Source organism: Alexandromys fortis, unplaced genomic scaffold (assembly GCF_014885135.2).
Source record: "Alexandromys fortis isolate MF-2015 unplaced genomic scaffold, M_Fortis_MF-2015_v1.1 scaffold_122, whole genome shotgun sequence".
Taxonomy (NCBI): Eukaryota; Metazoa; Chordata; class Mammalia; order Rodentia; family Cricetidae; genus Alexandromys; species Alexandromys fortis.
Genome location: NW_026068004.1, coordinates 33,893 through 50,048, shown reverse-complemented (window position 1 = coordinate 50,048; position 16,156 = coordinate 33,893). Strand labels below are relative to the sequence as shown.

Sequence of the window (16,156 nt, the reverse complement as noted above, 5' to 3'; positions counted from 1 at the left end):
CAGTAGTTGTGCAGGGCCAGGTGTATTCTGCGGGCTAGCCAGCCTTCCCTGACAGGCCGTGCCAGCTCTCCTCCCAGAGGCCCAGCCTCTAATGCCAAGAATCCTGGCTAGACTAGAGCCAGAAAGCCCCTTCCTGGAGAGTGGTTTCTCAGGGGAATGAACTTAGGGTAAGGCCAAACAGAGTGGATTCTGGCAGGTGGAGGTAAGCCTTTTTTTTCCTCTCATGGCAGCCTTCACCATTGTCATCCTGTAGAGCACACCTGGGCTACCACTAGCATCTCCAGTTTAGCCCCTTCCAAGACACTAGTCCACAACAAGGGTGGAGAGTGGACCTGATGGATTTAAGAGGTAGTCAGGTAATCTTGGTCCCGCCAAACTGCCTTATAAATGTGGTCCACAAAGGTGGCTCAGTTTTCTTGACAGGGTCTGGCCAACCTCCTGGGGCAGCACTAGTTTGGTGACTGAAGTTGTGCCATTTATTGGCTTACTCCAGTTTAGAAGATCATTGGTACAGCGCTAAGGAGAGGCCTTGAGATGTGGGGACCTCTCTAGGTAGAAGGCAAGGGGGCTTCCCTTCACTTCCAGAGAGTCAATACATGGGAAAAGGTGTTTTTCCAAGTCAGGGCAATGGACTGATGGGGTAATGAAGGTAGATGAGGTTTTCCTGAGGCTTTGTATGATGCTGAATGTGTCCAGAGGGACAAATTTGCAGAACCTCATATTGGTATATTAAAGAAATAATAAAATAAAAAAGCACTTTAGGTTACTTTATCTTTAACCCAATTGCTGCAATTTCTGTTGTGTATGTATATATATATATATATATACATATATATATACTTCCCACAAAGTTTTATTTTTTGCTCATAATAAAAAGTTGAGGTGTGAAAAGAAAAGCACTTACTTCGGTGCAATATATGCGTAGCTTGACAGTTGTTATCCCATGTGGCCCTGGCCCAGCCTGTTTTTCCGTCAGCCCTGTGCTGAAGCTGTCCATAGGGAAACACTTCTGCATCTCAGCAGCTGCTCAATCTATGCAAGCCTATGTGAGTCCCGGGCGCCCCCCTCAGGCCCTCCGCGGAACTGCTGCAGCTGTTTTCTTCTGACTGTTGAGCCCCCTTTCTACCACTTCTTGGTCCCCCTGCTGTCCTTCCCCTCTTCACCATGACAAAATGATTCCTGACAGGAACAGGTTGTTCCCAGGTAAAGACCCGCACCTTCTAGACTTCCATATCTGTAATCACATCCATTGAAGGTAACGGCTTCTCCAGTGTCACTGAAACTATTGACTGTGGAACTGCACCGCTATTGCTCGTTTACAGCTTTTTTTTCTACACCCCCAATCAGAAATATGTTGGAAGAAAGGAATGGGCAATACAAGCCATTTCTGTACTGTCCTCTGCACTACCTGAGTTGGCTCAAAGCAGACTGCGGGCTTCCTCAAATCCCCTACTCGTCTCCTTCACGGGCCCCTCCTCATCTTAAATCCCCAGCTGGAGAGAGGCGTTTTAAAACCCTTCAGCCAGAGCAAGATTTCCCTGCAGTCTGCAAGCGGGTCTGCTGTGACATAGCTGGGAAATCGTCCATCTCCTATTTGGGGTGGAAGGCGTTCAATCACAAAGCCAGATAATACATATTTCTGATTGGTCAATCTGTTTGGCCTGTTTCTGGAATATTCTTGGGGCAAAGATAAAAGGGTCTTGTTTCTTATGCCCCTGCTCTTGGGAGGTTGGTGATTAGCCTGGGCATTTCTCACTGTTACTCCTGGTGGCGAGAGGGCTTCTCGGTCTGCACTGAAAACACGAGTTATTGCATCTGTCAAGGGATATTATAGTACACGTGGGGTTTAAAAACCATGCATTGTTCCTTTGGTGGTGGCCTACTGGGCCAAAAATAAGTGATAATGTCACGTCGCTTTCTCAACAATGCAGTTTCTACTTTTTTTACAGGAAATTTTTTCGTAAAACTTTTTTCCACCAAAACCTAGGGTGTTTTTGCAATATCTGCATTGCCCTCGTGGTGCCAAGTCAGAGGCTCGTCTGTCCTGGCCTCGTGTGTTCTCAGGCCTCCCAAGGGCTGTTAGATTCAACAGTCTGCATCTTTTGTTGTGCTTTGGAGAAAATGTCACTGAGGTTGGAGTTGCAGGCAACTATTCCCTGTTCCTGTGAACTCACCCTAGTTCCAATTCGGGGAGGGTGGCTGGAAACAGGCTTTTCTGGCTCAGACCTAGCCCGAAAAGGCCACAAATTCTCTTTTCTAACACACACTAAATCATTGGCCAGTGGTCTTGGTGACAAGTTTTTAAGTCCCAAATACTTTTATTTGGATTATATAAAAGTATCAAATTTATTTTAAATGTAAAACATGGGAACAATGGACTTCCACTGAGCGATATGAAAACGTTACAGGTTCAGTACTTCCAAAGGAAGAAACTTCCAAACCCAAAAAAGAAATACGAATTTGTATTTTTGAAGAATGTGAAATAATGGTGTTTGCTTAATTGCTCATTTTGTATAAACTTAATATTGTACTTTAAAATATCTGCTATGAAGTGAAAATTTAACTTTTTGGAATTGAAAAAGCAATATTAAATACTAATGAAATCTTAATTAAATGCTTATTTAAATCTGGTAGTACCTGTGGCATTACTTCCCATCCCTGTCCCTGGGTGACATTCTCAACCCCACTCCCCACTGCCCAGCCATCAAGTCTTGGAGGGGGGACAGAAAGGAAAGGCCGGTCACCAGGAGTCTGCAGGTTTCCTTTTAATCAATACTCTGCTGAAGTGTTTTATGGGGCCGGGAGCCTCCAAAGCATGAAATGAACATGTAATACCACCTGGAACCCCCAAAGCAGGCCAGACCACTCTGGCCAGCACTGCTGGCCTGCCGGAGTCCGAGTACTCCAGACTGGATATTCGCTGGCTACATTTCAAAACACAGTCCTGCCTTCAGCCAGGACGACGAGGAGTGAACCCAGCTGCTAGTAGAGTTGCCACCCCAGGCGGAGGGCCAAGTACCAGCAACTGCCAGTGAAGACTGACCCCTTTAGTGAAGAGAGTTGGTCAGAGTCCAGCCACCGGCCCTGGAAAGGGACAGAAGTCAGGGTGCCCGGCTAGGAAATAGTCAAGGCTCCGCAGCTCCGTCGCCAGCATCCTTTGGAAGGCCACCTCTGGCGGATACAGCTGACTGGGGCGACGCACCGGACTTGGCTGAACCGTTCTAGTTGAGACAGAAAAGGGGGGAAATGAGCCTGGGAGGAAAGGCCTTAGGTTAGGCCCCGCAAGGATAAGGCCACCTGGCATCTCGACAATACCGTACTTTTTCAAAACCTCACCCAGATCAAAGGAGGTTAAGTGTGGAGCGCTGGGGATGCGCTTCCACCCTCCTCCTCTGGGACGGGGGCGAGCTTGGTCAGTGTAGTCAGTGAGGAGATCCCACCTCCCCAGGCCCAGCCCGGAATGGGCACTGACCCCGCCACCAGCCGGCTCCGGACGCCGGCGGCCCAGCTGCCGGAGCATCTCCTCGCAGGCGGCGATGGTGTCCAGGAGCTGCCGCTGCCGCTGCTCCACGGCGTCCAGCAGCTGCTGGGCGCGCTCATCCCGGGGCGGCTGCGGGGGTGGCCTCCCGCCGAGCCCCAGCCCCGCCTTCCCGCGGTCCACGCCGGCAGCCTCCCTGCCCGGGAGAGAGACGGCGTCAGGGCCGGCGCAGGGCGGCGCGAGATCGCGGCCCCAGCCCCCGCCCCGCGGGCCCGCTCTCACCCCCGTGACCAGCCTGCGCCCGGGCCCCACTCCATCGCAGCCCGACCACCCCCCCCTGCCGACCGCCCCCGCCCCGGCGCCGCGCGAGGGCTCAGCTAAGCTGCGCCCCGCCCCGTCCCCACCGGTCTCCTTCAAGTCGCCTGGGGGTCGCGGTCCCTTTAAGCTGCCCGACGCGGAGGCGGGGCCGAGGCTCGGGGGCCGGAAGTTGGGCGCGTGCGTCACTTCCTCCAGGAAGTGGGTCTGGGCGGATGTCTACTGCGCGTCCGTGTGCGGGGCTGAGGGCCGCGGTGGCGGCCGGCATGGGGCTGAGCGACGGGCCAGCGGGCTCTGGCCGCAGCTGCCGCCTTCTACGCCCGCCCACGCCGGCTCCGGCGGTGCCGGGGGCCCGGCTGTTGCGGCTTCCGGAGAGCGGGGCCGTGCAGGCCGCAAGCCCCGAGCGCTCCGGTTGGACCGAGGCGCTGCGGGCCGCCGTGGCCGAGCTGCGCGCCGGCGCCGTGGTGGCGGTCCCAACTGACACGCTGTATGGTCTGGCCTGCTCGGCGAGCTGCTCGGCGGCCCTGGGCTGCGTCTATCGCCTCAAGGGCCGCAGCGAGGCCAAGCCGCTGGCCGTGTGCCTGGGCCGCGTGGCCGACGTCTACAGGTGAGGCCGCCCCGACCCGGCCCCACTGGAGGCGGCACCGCGGGAGGGGTTTCCGGTGACAGGCTTGGGAGACTGAGGCGCCGTGCGCGGGAGGGGCTTGTCCTGGCTCACCAAGGAATCCGGAACTGGAAATGTGTTGGGAGCGCTTAACGCGTGCCAGGCTCCGCAGTCGACAGCGCGCTGATCGCGGCGCACAACTGGGCGAGCATGGCACTGTTCCCTCGGTGCCCTTGTGATGTACGAGGGAGAGTCCCGCGGGAAGAAGGAATCGCCGCCACAGTTTGAGAGTATGAGGATAAAATAGTTGGAGCTTCTGTCCAACGTGATGTCACGGCGCTGTGGGCATTGTCGCCGAGATAGGCGTGTGGACTTTAAGCCCGGGATACTTCTCTGGCGTTCTGCCTTGTGCCAGAGCTCTGAGGAAGTAGGGGGGCAGGCAGATCTCATTGTACAGGAGCCCTTTCCCGCATCTGCTTTCAGTCCAGTAGAGGTCCATCCCGGTGATCTGGAGTGGGTTTGTGCTCTTTTGCCTCCAGGTACTGCCAGGTGAGGGTACCCAAGGAGCTCCTGGAGGACCTGTTGCCAGGACCAGTGACCTTGGTGATGCAGCGCTCTGGGGAGCTCAACAAAGACCTGAACCCCTTTACCCCTGTGAGTCATAGTCGCTTTTCCTGTGATCTGACTCAGACGCCTGCAGGCCCCTGAAGCCTTCCTCACGCTCCCTTCTCTTGCTTTACAGCTGGTTGGCATCCGGATCCCTAACCACGCCTTCATGCAGGACTTGGCCCAAATGTTTGGGGGACCAATTGCACTCACCAGTGCCAACCTGAGCTCCCAAGCCAGTTCTCTGAGTGTTGAGGTGAGAATTGGCCCCAGTGGGCTAAACTGCTGTTTCCTCAGAACCAGTAAGACTGCACTCGGATTGCATGGCCGAAATTGGGCCTTTGGTGCAACAATAAGAAGGCTACCCATGTGGTATGGTTTAGGGAGGACATCCAGATGAAAGAATATTGGAAGGGCCAGGTGGTGCACACTTGTAGTGCCAGCACCAAGGCCAAGGCAAGAAAATCTTTTTGTTTTTGTTGTGTTTCGTGATAGAAGCTGTCCTCGAACTCGGGCTTTGCCTGCTTCTGCTGGTATCAAAGGCATGCACCGCCACTACCTGTGTAGATGAAGACTACTTTTGTTTTATGGCCACCCAGACCCGGATAATCACACAGAAACTATTATAACACTGTTCGGCCAACGGCTCAGGCGTATTCCTAGTTAGCTCTTGCATCTTAAAATTAACCTTGTATTACCACGTGGCTGTGATGTCACCTCATTTTCTACATGTCTTGTTTCCTCCGGGACTGGTCGGCATCTCCCTGACTCAGCCTTCTTTCTCCCTGCATTCAGTTTAGTTTTTCTGCCCAGCTATATTATGCCCTGCCATAGGCCAAAGCAGCTTCTTTATTAATCATTGGTAATAAAACATATTCACAGCATACAGAGGGGAATCCCGTATCACTTTTTGAATTTTTAATGATTTCTTTTATATGCATTGGTGTTTTGCCTGCATGTATGTCTGTGTGAAGATGTCAGATTGGAACTGGAGTTACAGACAGTTGTGAACTATCTTGTGGGTGCTGGGAATTGAACCGTGGTCCTCTGGAAGAACAGCCAGTGCTCTTAACTGCTGAGCCATCTCTCCAGCCCCCCAAAACCTTTTTTTTTTTATTAAAGGCATTGAAACATTCTATCTTGAGAGGCCAGGGAAGAACAGATGTACTCCTGTGTCTATAATAATAGAAAAGATGCTAGGGGATGGTAACTCACACCTTTAATCCCAGCACTTGGGAGACAGAGGCAGGTAGGTGTATTTCTTTGAGTTCAAGACCAACCTGGTCTACAGAGCAAGTTCTAGAACTTCATAGAGAAACCCTGTCTCAAAAAACAAAAGTAGAAAAGGTTATAGGAAGACAGCCTTGTGCGGGAGGAGTTGTCAGACACTCGACAGCAGTGCTGGGGGCTCTGAAACATTGTTCTCTGTCACGGCCACTAAATGACAGTCTTTTTGCCAGTTCTTTTCAGAGTGGGACAGTGTTTTTAAGACAGGGTCTTACTATGTAGCCCTTGAACTCCTTATATAGAACCGCTGACTTTGCTGCCTTTGCTTCCCAAGTGTTGGAATTAAAGGCTTAGGGCAGGGTCTTACAACTGTGGCTCGTGCTGCCATTGAACTCAGGACCCTCAGGCCTCCTCATTTTGGAATCTATGCCAGCACACCTGGACTCACCTAATACCTACTGTCCTATCTCTACTTGCCAGGTAGGCCTAAGATAAGATCATCTTAATCCTGTCTTGGCTATGTGGTTTAGAACAAATGAGCACAAAGAAGCTTTGCTCTGTTTTTACAGCCTCTAAGTTAGGTGCAGTTAAGTGATGGGGGACTTGGAAATGCAGTTCTACTTTATTTGCTCTTGGTATCTGTACAGTTAGGGAGCCAGATGGGGATGCTTCCAGAGGAGAGGGTGGTTCTTACCTTTCACCAACCCTGGGCTAGCACAGTCATTGTTGGTTTATAACTGGTATTTATGATTGCCCTATCATCAAGACCCAGGCCTAACTACAGTAGAGACTCTTCACTGGGGGCAGAAAGACTCCAGCTCATTTAATAGCACGGCCCAAGAACTGAGTGCTGGTGACATGGGTTTGCAGAGTCCACCCTGTTTTCTTCTTCATGCTCTGAGCTGATTGACTTCTGTTGAGGTCCAGGATCTGGCTGCTAGAGCTGGAAAGACCATTGATAGTCACCTCGGCTGGCTCTCACTTTAGGAATCTAGATGAAATGATTTCATGTATCATACAGATATGATGGAAAGTCCAAGGTTAAAGCCCACATCTCTAGGCTCAAACCCAGCATACCACTTATTGGACCTAAGCCTCTACAGCCTCTGTAGTACTGGGATTTCCTTTTGGTACATTAAGATTCTTTTTATGTAAGGTGTAACTTGTAAGGGCCTTGCAGACTGGATGCTAATTGTGCCCTTGACATAGCTAAGCATAATTAAGAGCTTTCTCCTCTGAGCCATGAATGCAGGATGACAATATGGCCATGCCCTTCTTTTCAGGAGTTCCAAGACCTCTGGCCTCATTTGTCCCTGGTCATTGATGGGGGACCAATTGGAGATAGTCAGAGCCCTGAGTGCCGCCTCGGCTCTACTGTGGTTGACTTATCTGTGCCTGGAAAGTTTACCATTATTCGCCCGGGCTGGTAAGGCTCTTTCCTGTGCCACAGGGGTTTGTGAAGGAAGTTGGAGAAAGAGGAGCTTTAATGTACCGAGTTGATTCCCAGCTTGCATTGTTTGGGGGCGGAGAGGCAGTGAGGAGGCTAGGACTAAGTTTGCTGCTATGGCGGGCTGTTTAGAGTTCAAGTTTGATGAACGGGGCATAGAACAGTAATCTTTATTGGCTACTCTTCAGACTGGTGGGCTCAGTGCTGTGAGAAGTCAGACTGTAACTGCCTTCTGTGTCTTCCTCAGTGCTCTGGAAAACACTACAACCATCCTCCAACAGAAATATGGGCTGCTCCCTTCACAGGGGTCCTGCTCATGAAGATTGGGAAGATCCAAGGATCATGCTGGATACTGTGTGTCTGCTAACTGGTTAGCAAGGCCTCATTGGCAGAGGCTCCTGGAGCTACACATGTAGCCTGGCTGTTTAGGGAACATCTCTCTCTGAACACTGTAGGCCAGAAGCTGCAGGTTGAGCCTTGTAGGTTCTTATATCAACCAAAAATTGAACAAAGGTAAGAACATTCTTAGAAGCCTGGCAGTGGTGGCACATGCCTTTAATCCCAGCACTTGGGAGGCAGAGGCAGGCGGATCTCTGTGAGTTCGAGGCCAGCCTGGTCTACAAGAGCTAGTTCCAGGACAGGCTCCAAAGGTATAGAGAAACCCTGTCTCAGGGGGAAAAAAATAAAAAAATAAAAAAAAAATTGTTAGATCGGCCTTACTATTTTGAGATTTTTAAAAGTCAAAAGTAAATTGAGTACAGAATTAGAATGTATTAAGAGCTTGTTTCTGGTGACAGTGGCACTTCATGTCTAGCCAGCTAGAAGCACTAGTGTGTTCTAGAAGTCTCAGGACCAATGCAGGAAAGTCCAAGAGCCCAAGACAGCTTTCCTGGGTACCAGAGAGATCATTTTAGGGAAACTATCTTGGGGGGGTCCCAAGTGAAATAATACTGGAAAATAAAATCTTGACTGTTCAGCCAGTGACTTTCTTATTTATTGATAAAATAAATTATATAGTTCTGTGTATAATTTATTTAACTTCATTGTTTACTCAGAAGTTTTATCTTTGTTCACATGTGCCAAGTATTCTGCGTACATAATTATTTTTGAGTATTTAAGCTGTATTTTTCTTTATTAAAAAATGCTGCTACAAACAGTTGTAAATGGTTTATTTTTCTTTTGAGCTATTTCCTTTGGGGTAGGATTTCTAGGTCAAGGTGTATATGTGCATTATGGCTGTTGATGTAGATTAGCCTTCAGAAGATCTGTGTCAACTTTCATTGAAGATGCCAGCCCCTTCCTGCTTGCCTTACTGTGTCCAAGCTGTGTATGTATGAAATGAAATTAGCACTGGTAAAAATCCAGCCCTCTCAACTAAGCTACAGTCCAGGTGACCAGCCCTGCTCATCTCTCAGTAAATGGACTGGTTGTCCTCGAAATGACCTGTATTCCACTTCATCTCCTCTGCTGCTTCCTCTTCCCAGAGTCATGGCTCAGCCTTAGCCTCTAAACCAGTACAGTAGTTTCCAGTGAACACCTCAAGTGTATTTGAGAACCTTGCTGAAAAATATTCCATTGCATGTACTTTAACAAGGATCCTTGCAATTAACATTAGTTTGTTTATAAATAAGTACTGGCTTGCTAACTTCCTTCTAGAAATCATATGAACTAGTCATTTAAGCAAGCCCATCTCCATTGTGCTAAAACTAGCCAGCCCAGACATACACTAATTTGTCACAGTCTGACCTAGAGGGCAGCAAGAGGAACGTGGACTGGCAAACACTACTTCATGTTTAATACAAATTGTAGTAGCACTGAGTGGCCTTAATGTGTGGCCTCCCCAGCCTAGATAGCCAGAGGGAGGGAGGGACCTAGTCCTCTGCGGCTCTATGTTCATCAGGAGAGGCTCTGAAGCAGAGCTATTTTCTTGGAGGAAAATAGTTGAACTTCCAGGCCTGGGTGTAGCTACAAAGAGCAAAACAGCCAGGGTGCTAGCTGCGTAGCTACACCAAAAGTGAGCTCCTGGAAGCTCCAGAAGGGAACGCTGACCAAATTTCCCAGCACCTGACCATAAGATGCTTAGTAATGAGTGGGTGCTCAGTGTTTCCTGGTAAAGGGTCACAGAAATGGACTGGAAAGACCTTAAAGTCCCCTTCTGAAGTCAAATACCGTTCCCTGTATTCAGCAGAAAAAGAAAGGTGCCTGAGGAGATGTAGGCTGTCCAAAGGAAGCAGGGGCATGCTAGCTCAGAACCCTGAGACCCTTTTAAGCACAGTGGCTGGCAACTACACTACAACCTGCCACAGCCGAAAGAAAGCTAAATGACGTGGAGCTGCCCTGAGCCATGTGCCGCTTCCTGCCAGCCTCCTTCATCAAGCCTTGCTTCCCTTCGCCCCAGCACCACCAGTCCAAGGGCCGGGCTTTGTTGTACATGAGCTAGCTGGCCCATCCACAAGCACCCACTGGCTACATGCTATACCCACTAGCATGTGCCTATTCCTCATCTGAACCAGCTTGGTGACCTAATGAGGTTTGAGTAGTAGCCCCTCACATCAGCCACTGCTCCTTTTCCTTGATGAAGTGCTCTGCCCAGCGGCGGGTCAGCTCCAGGTACAGGCTGGGCTGGTGGGGCAGGTAGTCCAGATACAGACGAGTTGGCGTCTTCTTGGGAACAGCCTTCTCGATCTGTGTACCCTCGTGCCACTCATTGAAAGAGGTGATGGAGACAATCTCGGGCCTCACAGTCAGGGCCGCCTGCAGGGCTGTCTCGTAGTACTTGCCATTGACCCTATTGCGAGTATTGTGGTTGTTCCAGGGCCGGATGCTGGTGTCGATGTACCCAGGCCCCACGCTAGGAATGAACATCAGGTTGTTGGTATCACAGAAGTTCTTCACAGCCTTCCAGTTCTGATGGGAGGAGCCGAAGGAGAAGCCATTGGAGGCAAAGTAAGTGTACATCCCATCAAATCCCGCGGCAAGGATGTCATGGGTGTGGCCCTCCTCCACCAGCAGCGCTATAAAGACCCCATCATAGGGGGTGTTGCGGATCGAGTGGGGCCCGTTTTGTGTCAGGAGGTGGGCCCAGGCCTCAGGGGATGTCAGGTAGGAGTCGTAGATATAAAAGAGTGGGAGGCTCTTGCCCATGCTGGTCTTGTAACGGTAAAATGCACCATGGGAGCCATACCTGAGGAGCAGGAGGGAGAGGCTTGAGTTAGTTGGTGGTGAGAAGCCAGCACAGCTGAGAGATCAGCCACAGGGTTGATCTCTTCTGTGCTCACAGCAGTCTAGGATTCAGGTTACACGTTCTGCACATGCCTCCAAGGATTAACCTGCTTCTCTTCCTGCCCTCCCTGCCTGTCATCCCTCAGCCTCTTCTTCCAAGCCAGGCCTCCACATCTTCGTCTGGGTGTGGCAGCAATGGTGTCTAGACTTCCATTCCTGCCCCCCATAGGATCTGATCTGATCGCTCCTTCCTGTACCTGTAAGGATGCCCCTGTGTGATCTGAACTTGCCTATTTTCAGACTTCACTCCCTAACTGGCCTTTCTATCATCAATCTTTATGTGACCTTGTCCCATCTTAGAACATTCCATCTGTGTTGTAGGAGGCCACTTGTTCATCTTAGCTGCCCAGACTCAAAATAACCACACAGAAACTATTAATTAAATCACTGCTTGGACCATTAACTCTAGCTTTTTATTGACTAACTCTTATATCTTAATTTAACCCATTTCTAGTAATCTTTGTATTGATTGCCACATGGATGTGGCTTACCGGGTAAAGTTCCCTCTGGCGTCTATCTCTCCAGCGGGGCTACATGGCTTCTCCCTGACTCTGACTTCTTTCTCCCAGCATTCAGTTTACCTAAGTTCTGCCTTGTGCAGGCCTAAGACAGTTCCTTTATTAACAAATAGTATTCACAGCATGCAGAGGGAATCCCACATCACATCTGCCAGTTCTCGCTCTGCCTTGATTCTTCCCCTTTCTCCAGATCTTTGCAGAGCTACTTACTATTATTCTTCTATTATTTGAGACAGGGTCTCACTATATGGCCTGAAGCTCAGTAAGTAGACCAGGTTAGCCTTGAATTAAAGGCATGCACCAGCATGCCCAGCCAGAGCTGACTTACTTTAAAAAACATTGTGTAGGCAGGGATTAGTGATGGGTCTGGGAAGAGTTAGGAAGAGGAGTAGGAACAGTGAATATGATTTTTTAAATATACTTTTTTAAAAGAACGATTTGCTGAGGAGATGGCTCAGACGTTAAAAGCAATTGCTGTTCTTCCAGAGGACCTGAGTTCTGTTCCTAGCATCTACATTAGGCAACTTATAACATGCCTGTAACTCCAGCTTCCTCTTCTGGCCTCTGGGCACACACAGACACACACATACATATAAATAAACAAAACCTTTAAAAAAAAAAAAAAGCTTGTCTTGAACCCAGGGCCCTAGGCATAATGGTGCATGTGTGTAGTCCCAGCACTTGAGAGACTAAGGTCAACAGACTAGGAGTTCAGGTTCACGCTCAGTTACTTAAAGAGCTCAAGGAGCCTAAACTATATGAGACCCTGTCTTAAAAACAACAGAATTCTAAGCTCACTCATTCCTTTTAGCTTAACAACCATATTTATGGCTCAGTTCTGGAGGCTACAGAGTCCATGCTCAAAGTGCCTATCAAGTTTGGTTCTCAGTGAGAGCTCTCTGGGTTCACAGATGGCCACTAACTTGGTGTGCTCACAGGGAAAGCGAGAGTCAGCCTCTTCGGTGTCAGCACCCAGGACAAGTCCTCTCAGAGAAGCACCTATCACCACCCCTTCTAGAGTAAATTCCCTGAGGGCTGGGATGTAACATATGCTCATGCTCAGCATGCAAAGGACCCTGGGTTTCATCTCCAGAACCATAAAAGGAGGGGGGAAAACAAAACAGAAACAAACAAAAAACAACTTCTTGGGCACATTCTTAACACAAAACTCTGCTTAGCTTTTTATTTTGTTTTTTTTTTTCATACTACAGATTGCTGTGGTTTCCCACTTCTTGGTTGGGGAGTTCTGCTGCACCCCCAGCCGCTAGACTATAAGTGTCAAGTCAGAAACTTTGCTAAAGATAATAGCTGTATGTGAGGGCACTAAACAGTTTTTCAGTGAATACATATAAGCATGTCTGAAGCACCTCTGTACTAAAACAGGACTCAATTAGGGCTCCAGAGCTGAACCTGAAACTCAGTTGCCTGACTCCAAGCCCAGCACCCGGAATAACTGCTGGGAACACATGCACTCCACCCTTGCATTGCCTGACCTCCAGCCCTTCTAGCCCTGCTTCCGTCTCGATTCCCATCTTACGTGTCAATGATGTACTTGATGTTGTCATGAACAGTGACGTCGTCCCGGCCCTTGTAGGGTTGGATATGGAAGGCCACCTGCCACAAATGGAGTTTCAGATCAGGTGAATAGTCAGGAGCACGACACATACAGACATACAGATTAACGTCCCCCTCCCCTCCCCTCCCTGTCATGGCTTATAGGGAGGGGCTGAATTCCGGAAAGCCTGGCAAGGATGGGCACAATGAAGGCTGCCACTGTCCATCAGGTCAAAATAAAGGATGTGAGTTTCGTCCATGTCCCACATCAAGACATCTAGGAATCATTCTGAGGTCACTGCAGGATAGCACTCAGGTTTCTACCACTGTCAGCTCCAATCATGAGCACCAGGCGACATGTGCCTGCTCTCTGCCAGCAGAAAATGTGCCACGATCTGTTCAACCTTCCAGCGGTGACCTCAGGAAGGCGAGGGGGCTTCTCTGACATTTTTCTTCCTTCATTGCAGATGTAGGAACTGACTTCCTCTACGGATGTGTTTGGGGAGAATGGCTACACACATCTCCTTCCACTAGAAGGGGAAGCTGGAGTGGAGTGGAGAATTTTGTCTGCAGATCGTTTTGGCTCTGGCCTGCCTGGTATCCAGGATCAAGGGTCTTCCACTTAACCTATATGATTTAATAAAAGTGAAGGGACTGGAGTTATGGCTCTCTTCCGAAGGACCTGGGTAGCCAGCACCCTGTCAAGTTACCCACAACGAGTCCACGGAGATCCAATGCCTCTGGCCTCTGCAGGCATCCACACACTGATGAACACACACACAAAATTTTAAAAATATGAATAAATATATCTGTAGTCTTCCATTTGTCCCCTATTTGCTCAAAATTAAAAATGGTAACAGCTGACAAGGTGCAGCCTCTGCTATACCCTCTCCCAGTACCATATTTACATTTCTGTCGTCATCAGCCATCCAGCACTAACTCTGGCAGCAAAGGGGCATTCTCCATGACAGTGTGTGAAACCTTCTGAACTCACCTGGATGTTGTACTGATGGGCAGTGTCCAGAATGGCAGGTACCAGATCATCTGAGGGCTCCCCGTTATCATCAGCCATGCCAGGTGGATACCAGGAAAGAACCAAGACTCCTAAACAATACAAAAGCCCCTTCAATGGTCCACAGTGTGCCCACCCACCCCGCCCCCAGCAGCAGAAAGCATCTCTAACTACACGGTTCCTGAAAACCTCAAATCTCGAGCTAGGATCCTGCTAGGTTCCTGGGGCAGACCTGGGGCCCAGAGCTTAGCAGGTCTAGGAGCTGTCCGTGCCAGCAGTGCTGAAGTCCTGCAGCCAAGGGAACCGGCTGAGGAGAGCATCATCAAGTAGAAGGAGGAAGGGGAAAGGGTGGCAATGCCACACTCACCTGGAAACCACAACCCTACCTCTGGGATCCTACCTAAAGAAAATCCCTGTGAAGAAATCCTATTTCTGCTGCTTCCCATGGGAGAGAGCACTTGCCCTGAGTGACTGCCCATCTAGCAAGCCTAGACAGAATAGCCCACATCCCCACATCTTTGTGTATCCCCTTCTCAATCATTCATTCATTGATTCATTATTTTTAAGATACTGCCCCACTATGTAACCCTGACTGACTTCAAACTGGGAGTTCTTCTGTCTGGTCCTCCCAAGTGCAAGGCTTGCACCAGCCACTAAGCCTGGATCCAAACCTTGTCGCTCTCCCTTAACCCGTCTCGAGGTATAACCAAATGTATCATTAAAAGCTAGTGGCAAATTCAGTGGCAAAATCTAACCAAGGTGCGTCTCCCCACCCCAACGTAATGCAGAAGGTTCTCCAGGACCTCTGGCTGGGCGCTTGATGAAACCTGTGGTTGTCACGTGTTGTGCCCGCCCTCAGCCCTGATAAATCAACCATCTAGCTGTTGGACTCCCCTAAACCTGCTGTGAAAGCAGACCCTCCTCAAACTCTCCTTCCAGACTTGAGGGGCCAGGATCCCCACTTTTCTGAAACCTGGAGGTGCAACAATACTTAGGACTGTTCTTACTTAGGATAGCTCTAACACAGATGCGCGCACACCAACTCTACCCTACGGAAGGCCCCTGGGGTTGTTGAGGGTAGAAAGGCCCAGAAGGTACAGCACAAATTAGAGGAAGGGGAGGTGGTGTGTAGTAGGCCCGGGATAAAAGGCTACGAGGGAAAAGCTACGAGGTCAGGTTGGCGGGAGAATGGGGCCGGGGCCCCGCGGCCGGGCAGCAAAAGCTGAGGTGCAGGAAGGAAGGGCGAGGCTGGGGGGCAGACTGGCTAGGGGGACTCACCGATGGCGGCTTCTTTGAGCTGGGTCATGTGCTCTCGGAGCACATCGGGGTCCCGTGAGCTGTAGGGCCCCAACTCTGGGTAGAAGCTGGAGCCCAAGTCGTCTGGAGGGCTGTGGCGGCCACGCGGGTAGCTGGCCGAGATCTTGGGGTCCCAGTGCGGCACCATGACATGGTCCCAGTGAATGTAGTGGCCCTCGCGCCGCGGACTCCCGTACCACGAGTAATAGAAGGCGTGCAGATCGGAGTAAACGCGCAGGCTCTGCCGGGGCGCGGGATCGGCCTCGGCGGGGCCCAGCGAGGCTCGGGGAGCGGCGGAGCGCGGCGGGGGCGGCGGGGGCGGCGGAGCGGCGGGGGCGGCCGGGGCGCGGGCGGGCGCGGGATTCCCCTCCGGACGCCGCTCGAAGGGCGCTAGCTCCGGGCCCGGGCCCAGCGCGGGCAGCCCGTCCGGGGCCTTGAGCGTGCGCAGCCCCATGAGCGTGCCGAAGGCGAAGAGCAGCACCAGGAAGAGGGCGATGCAGGCGCGGCGCCGCCGCCGGGCCATGTCTTTGCCGCGGTGCCGGCCACCGCGCTACCGGCCCCGGAGCCGCGCCATCTCTCCCGCCCGCCCGCCCGCCCGCGCGTCCCAGGCCGCGGCCCGCAAGCGCCGCATGCCCAGGGCGGCTCCGCGCCTGTTCCCCGCAGTGCGGGCGGGCTCGGCACACACAGGATGCAGTGGCACCGACCAAATGCGAGCGAGTGGAGGGGGGACCAGGCAGAGGAACCCGAATTCAGCCCGGCGCCGGCGCAGAGTCCCGGGACGGGTGCACCTGGGGTGAGGGTGGGGTGCAGGACCGGA

At 51.1% G+C, this 16,156-nt stretch overlaps 3 protein-coding genes across 5 annotated transcripts; 1 reads left to right on the top strand and 2 right to left on the bottom strand.

The window, feature by feature from the left end:
- Positions 1-2,742: 2,742 nt before the first annotated feature.
- Positions 2,743-3,876, bottom strand: CUNH1orf122 (chromosome unknown C1orf122 homolog). Its single transcript, XM_050161221.1, has 3 exons — positions 3,761-3,876; positions 3,473-3,674; positions 2,743-3,221 (listed from the first exon to the last, which is right to left on the bottom strand). Exons 1-3 carry the CDS (start codon positions 3,793-3,795, stop codon positions 3,126-3,128), a joined length of 333 nt encoding a protein of 110 aa, XP_050017178.1. The 5' UTR covers positions 3,796-3,876; the 3' UTR covers positions 2,743-3,125.
- Positions 3,877-3,882: 6 nt separating this feature from the next.
- Positions 3,883-8,809, top strand: Yrdc (yrdC N6-threonylcarbamoyltransferase domain containing). Of its 2 annotated transcripts, XM_050161219.1 has the most exons (5): positions 3,883-4,400; positions 4,937-5,051; positions 5,140-5,259; positions 7,514-7,656; positions 7,925-8,809. In XM_050161219.1, the coding sequence occupies exons 1-5, from the start codon at positions 4,009-4,011 to the stop codon at positions 7,995-7,997; spliced, it is 843 nt and encodes a 280-aa protein (XP_050017176.1). In that variant the 5' UTR covers positions 3,883-4,008; the 3' UTR covers positions 7,998-8,809. The 2 variants fall into 2 exon arrangements, with proteins under 2 accessions (XP_050017176.1, XP_050017177.1); XM_050161220.1 differs by lacking the exon at positions 7,514-7,656.
- Positions 8,810-8,956: 147 nt separating this feature from the next.
- Positions 8,957-15,892, bottom strand: Maneal (mannosidase endo-alpha like). 2 transcript variants are annotated; one of them, XM_050161217.1, is made up of 4 exons: positions 15,322-15,892; positions 14,026-14,135; positions 13,015-13,091; positions 8,957-10,861 (listed from the first exon to the last, which is right to left on the bottom strand). In XM_050161217.1, exons 1-4 carry the CDS (start codon positions 15,860-15,862, stop codon positions 10,225-10,227), a joined length of 1,365 nt encoding a protein of 454 aa, XP_050017174.1. In that variant the 5' UTR covers positions 15,863-15,892; the 3' UTR covers positions 8,957-10,224. The 2 variants fall into 2 exon arrangements, with proteins under 2 accessions (XP_050017174.1, XP_050017175.1); XM_050161218.1 differs by lacking the exons at positions 13,015-13,091; positions 15,322-15,892 and having other exon boundaries at positions 14,026-14,096.
- Between the last annotated feature and the right edge of the window lie 264 nt (positions 15,893-16,156).

Excerpts from the sequence above, each read along its gene's own strand:
- CUNH1orf122 (XM_050161221.1), bottom strand. The coding sequence starts at position 3,795 with ATGGAGTGGGGCCCGGGCGCAGGCTGGTCACGGGG. Across the intron at positions 3,675-3,760 it reads GGCGCAGGCTGGTCACGGGG|GGAGGCTGCCGGCGTGGACC; the intron begins GTGAGAGCGGGC and ends TCTCCCGGGCAG. Across the intron at positions 3,222-3,472 it reads CGGAGCCGGCTGGTGGCGGG|AACGGTTCAGCCAAGTCCGG; the intron begins GTCAGTGCCCAT and ends TGTCTCAACTAG.
- Yrdc (XM_050161219.1), top strand. The coding sequence starts at position 4,009 with ATGTCTACTGCGCGTCCGTGTGCGGGGCTGAGGGCCGCGGTGGCGGCC. Across the intron at positions 4,401-4,936 it reads CGCGTGGCCGACGTCTACAG|GTACTGCCAGGTGAGGGTAC; the intron begins GTGAGGCCGCCC and ends TTTTGCCTCCAG. Across the intron at positions 5,052-5,139 it reads ACCTGAACCCCTTTACCCCT|CTGGTTGGCATCCGGATCCC; the intron begins GTGAGTCATAGT and ends CTTGCTTTACAG.
- Maneal (XM_050161217.1), bottom strand. The coding sequence starts at position 15,862 with ATGGCCCGGCGGCGGCGCCGCGCCTGCATCGCCCTCTTCCTGGTGCTG. Across the intron at positions 13,092-14,025 it reads CCCATCAGTACAACATCCAG|GTGGCCTTCCATATCCAACC; the intron begins GTGAGTTCAGAA and ends CATTTGTGGCAG. Across the intron at positions 10,862-13,014 it reads ATCAAGTACATCATTGACAC|GTATGGCTCCCATGGTGCAT; the intron begins GTAAGATGGGAA and ends CCTGCTCCTCAG.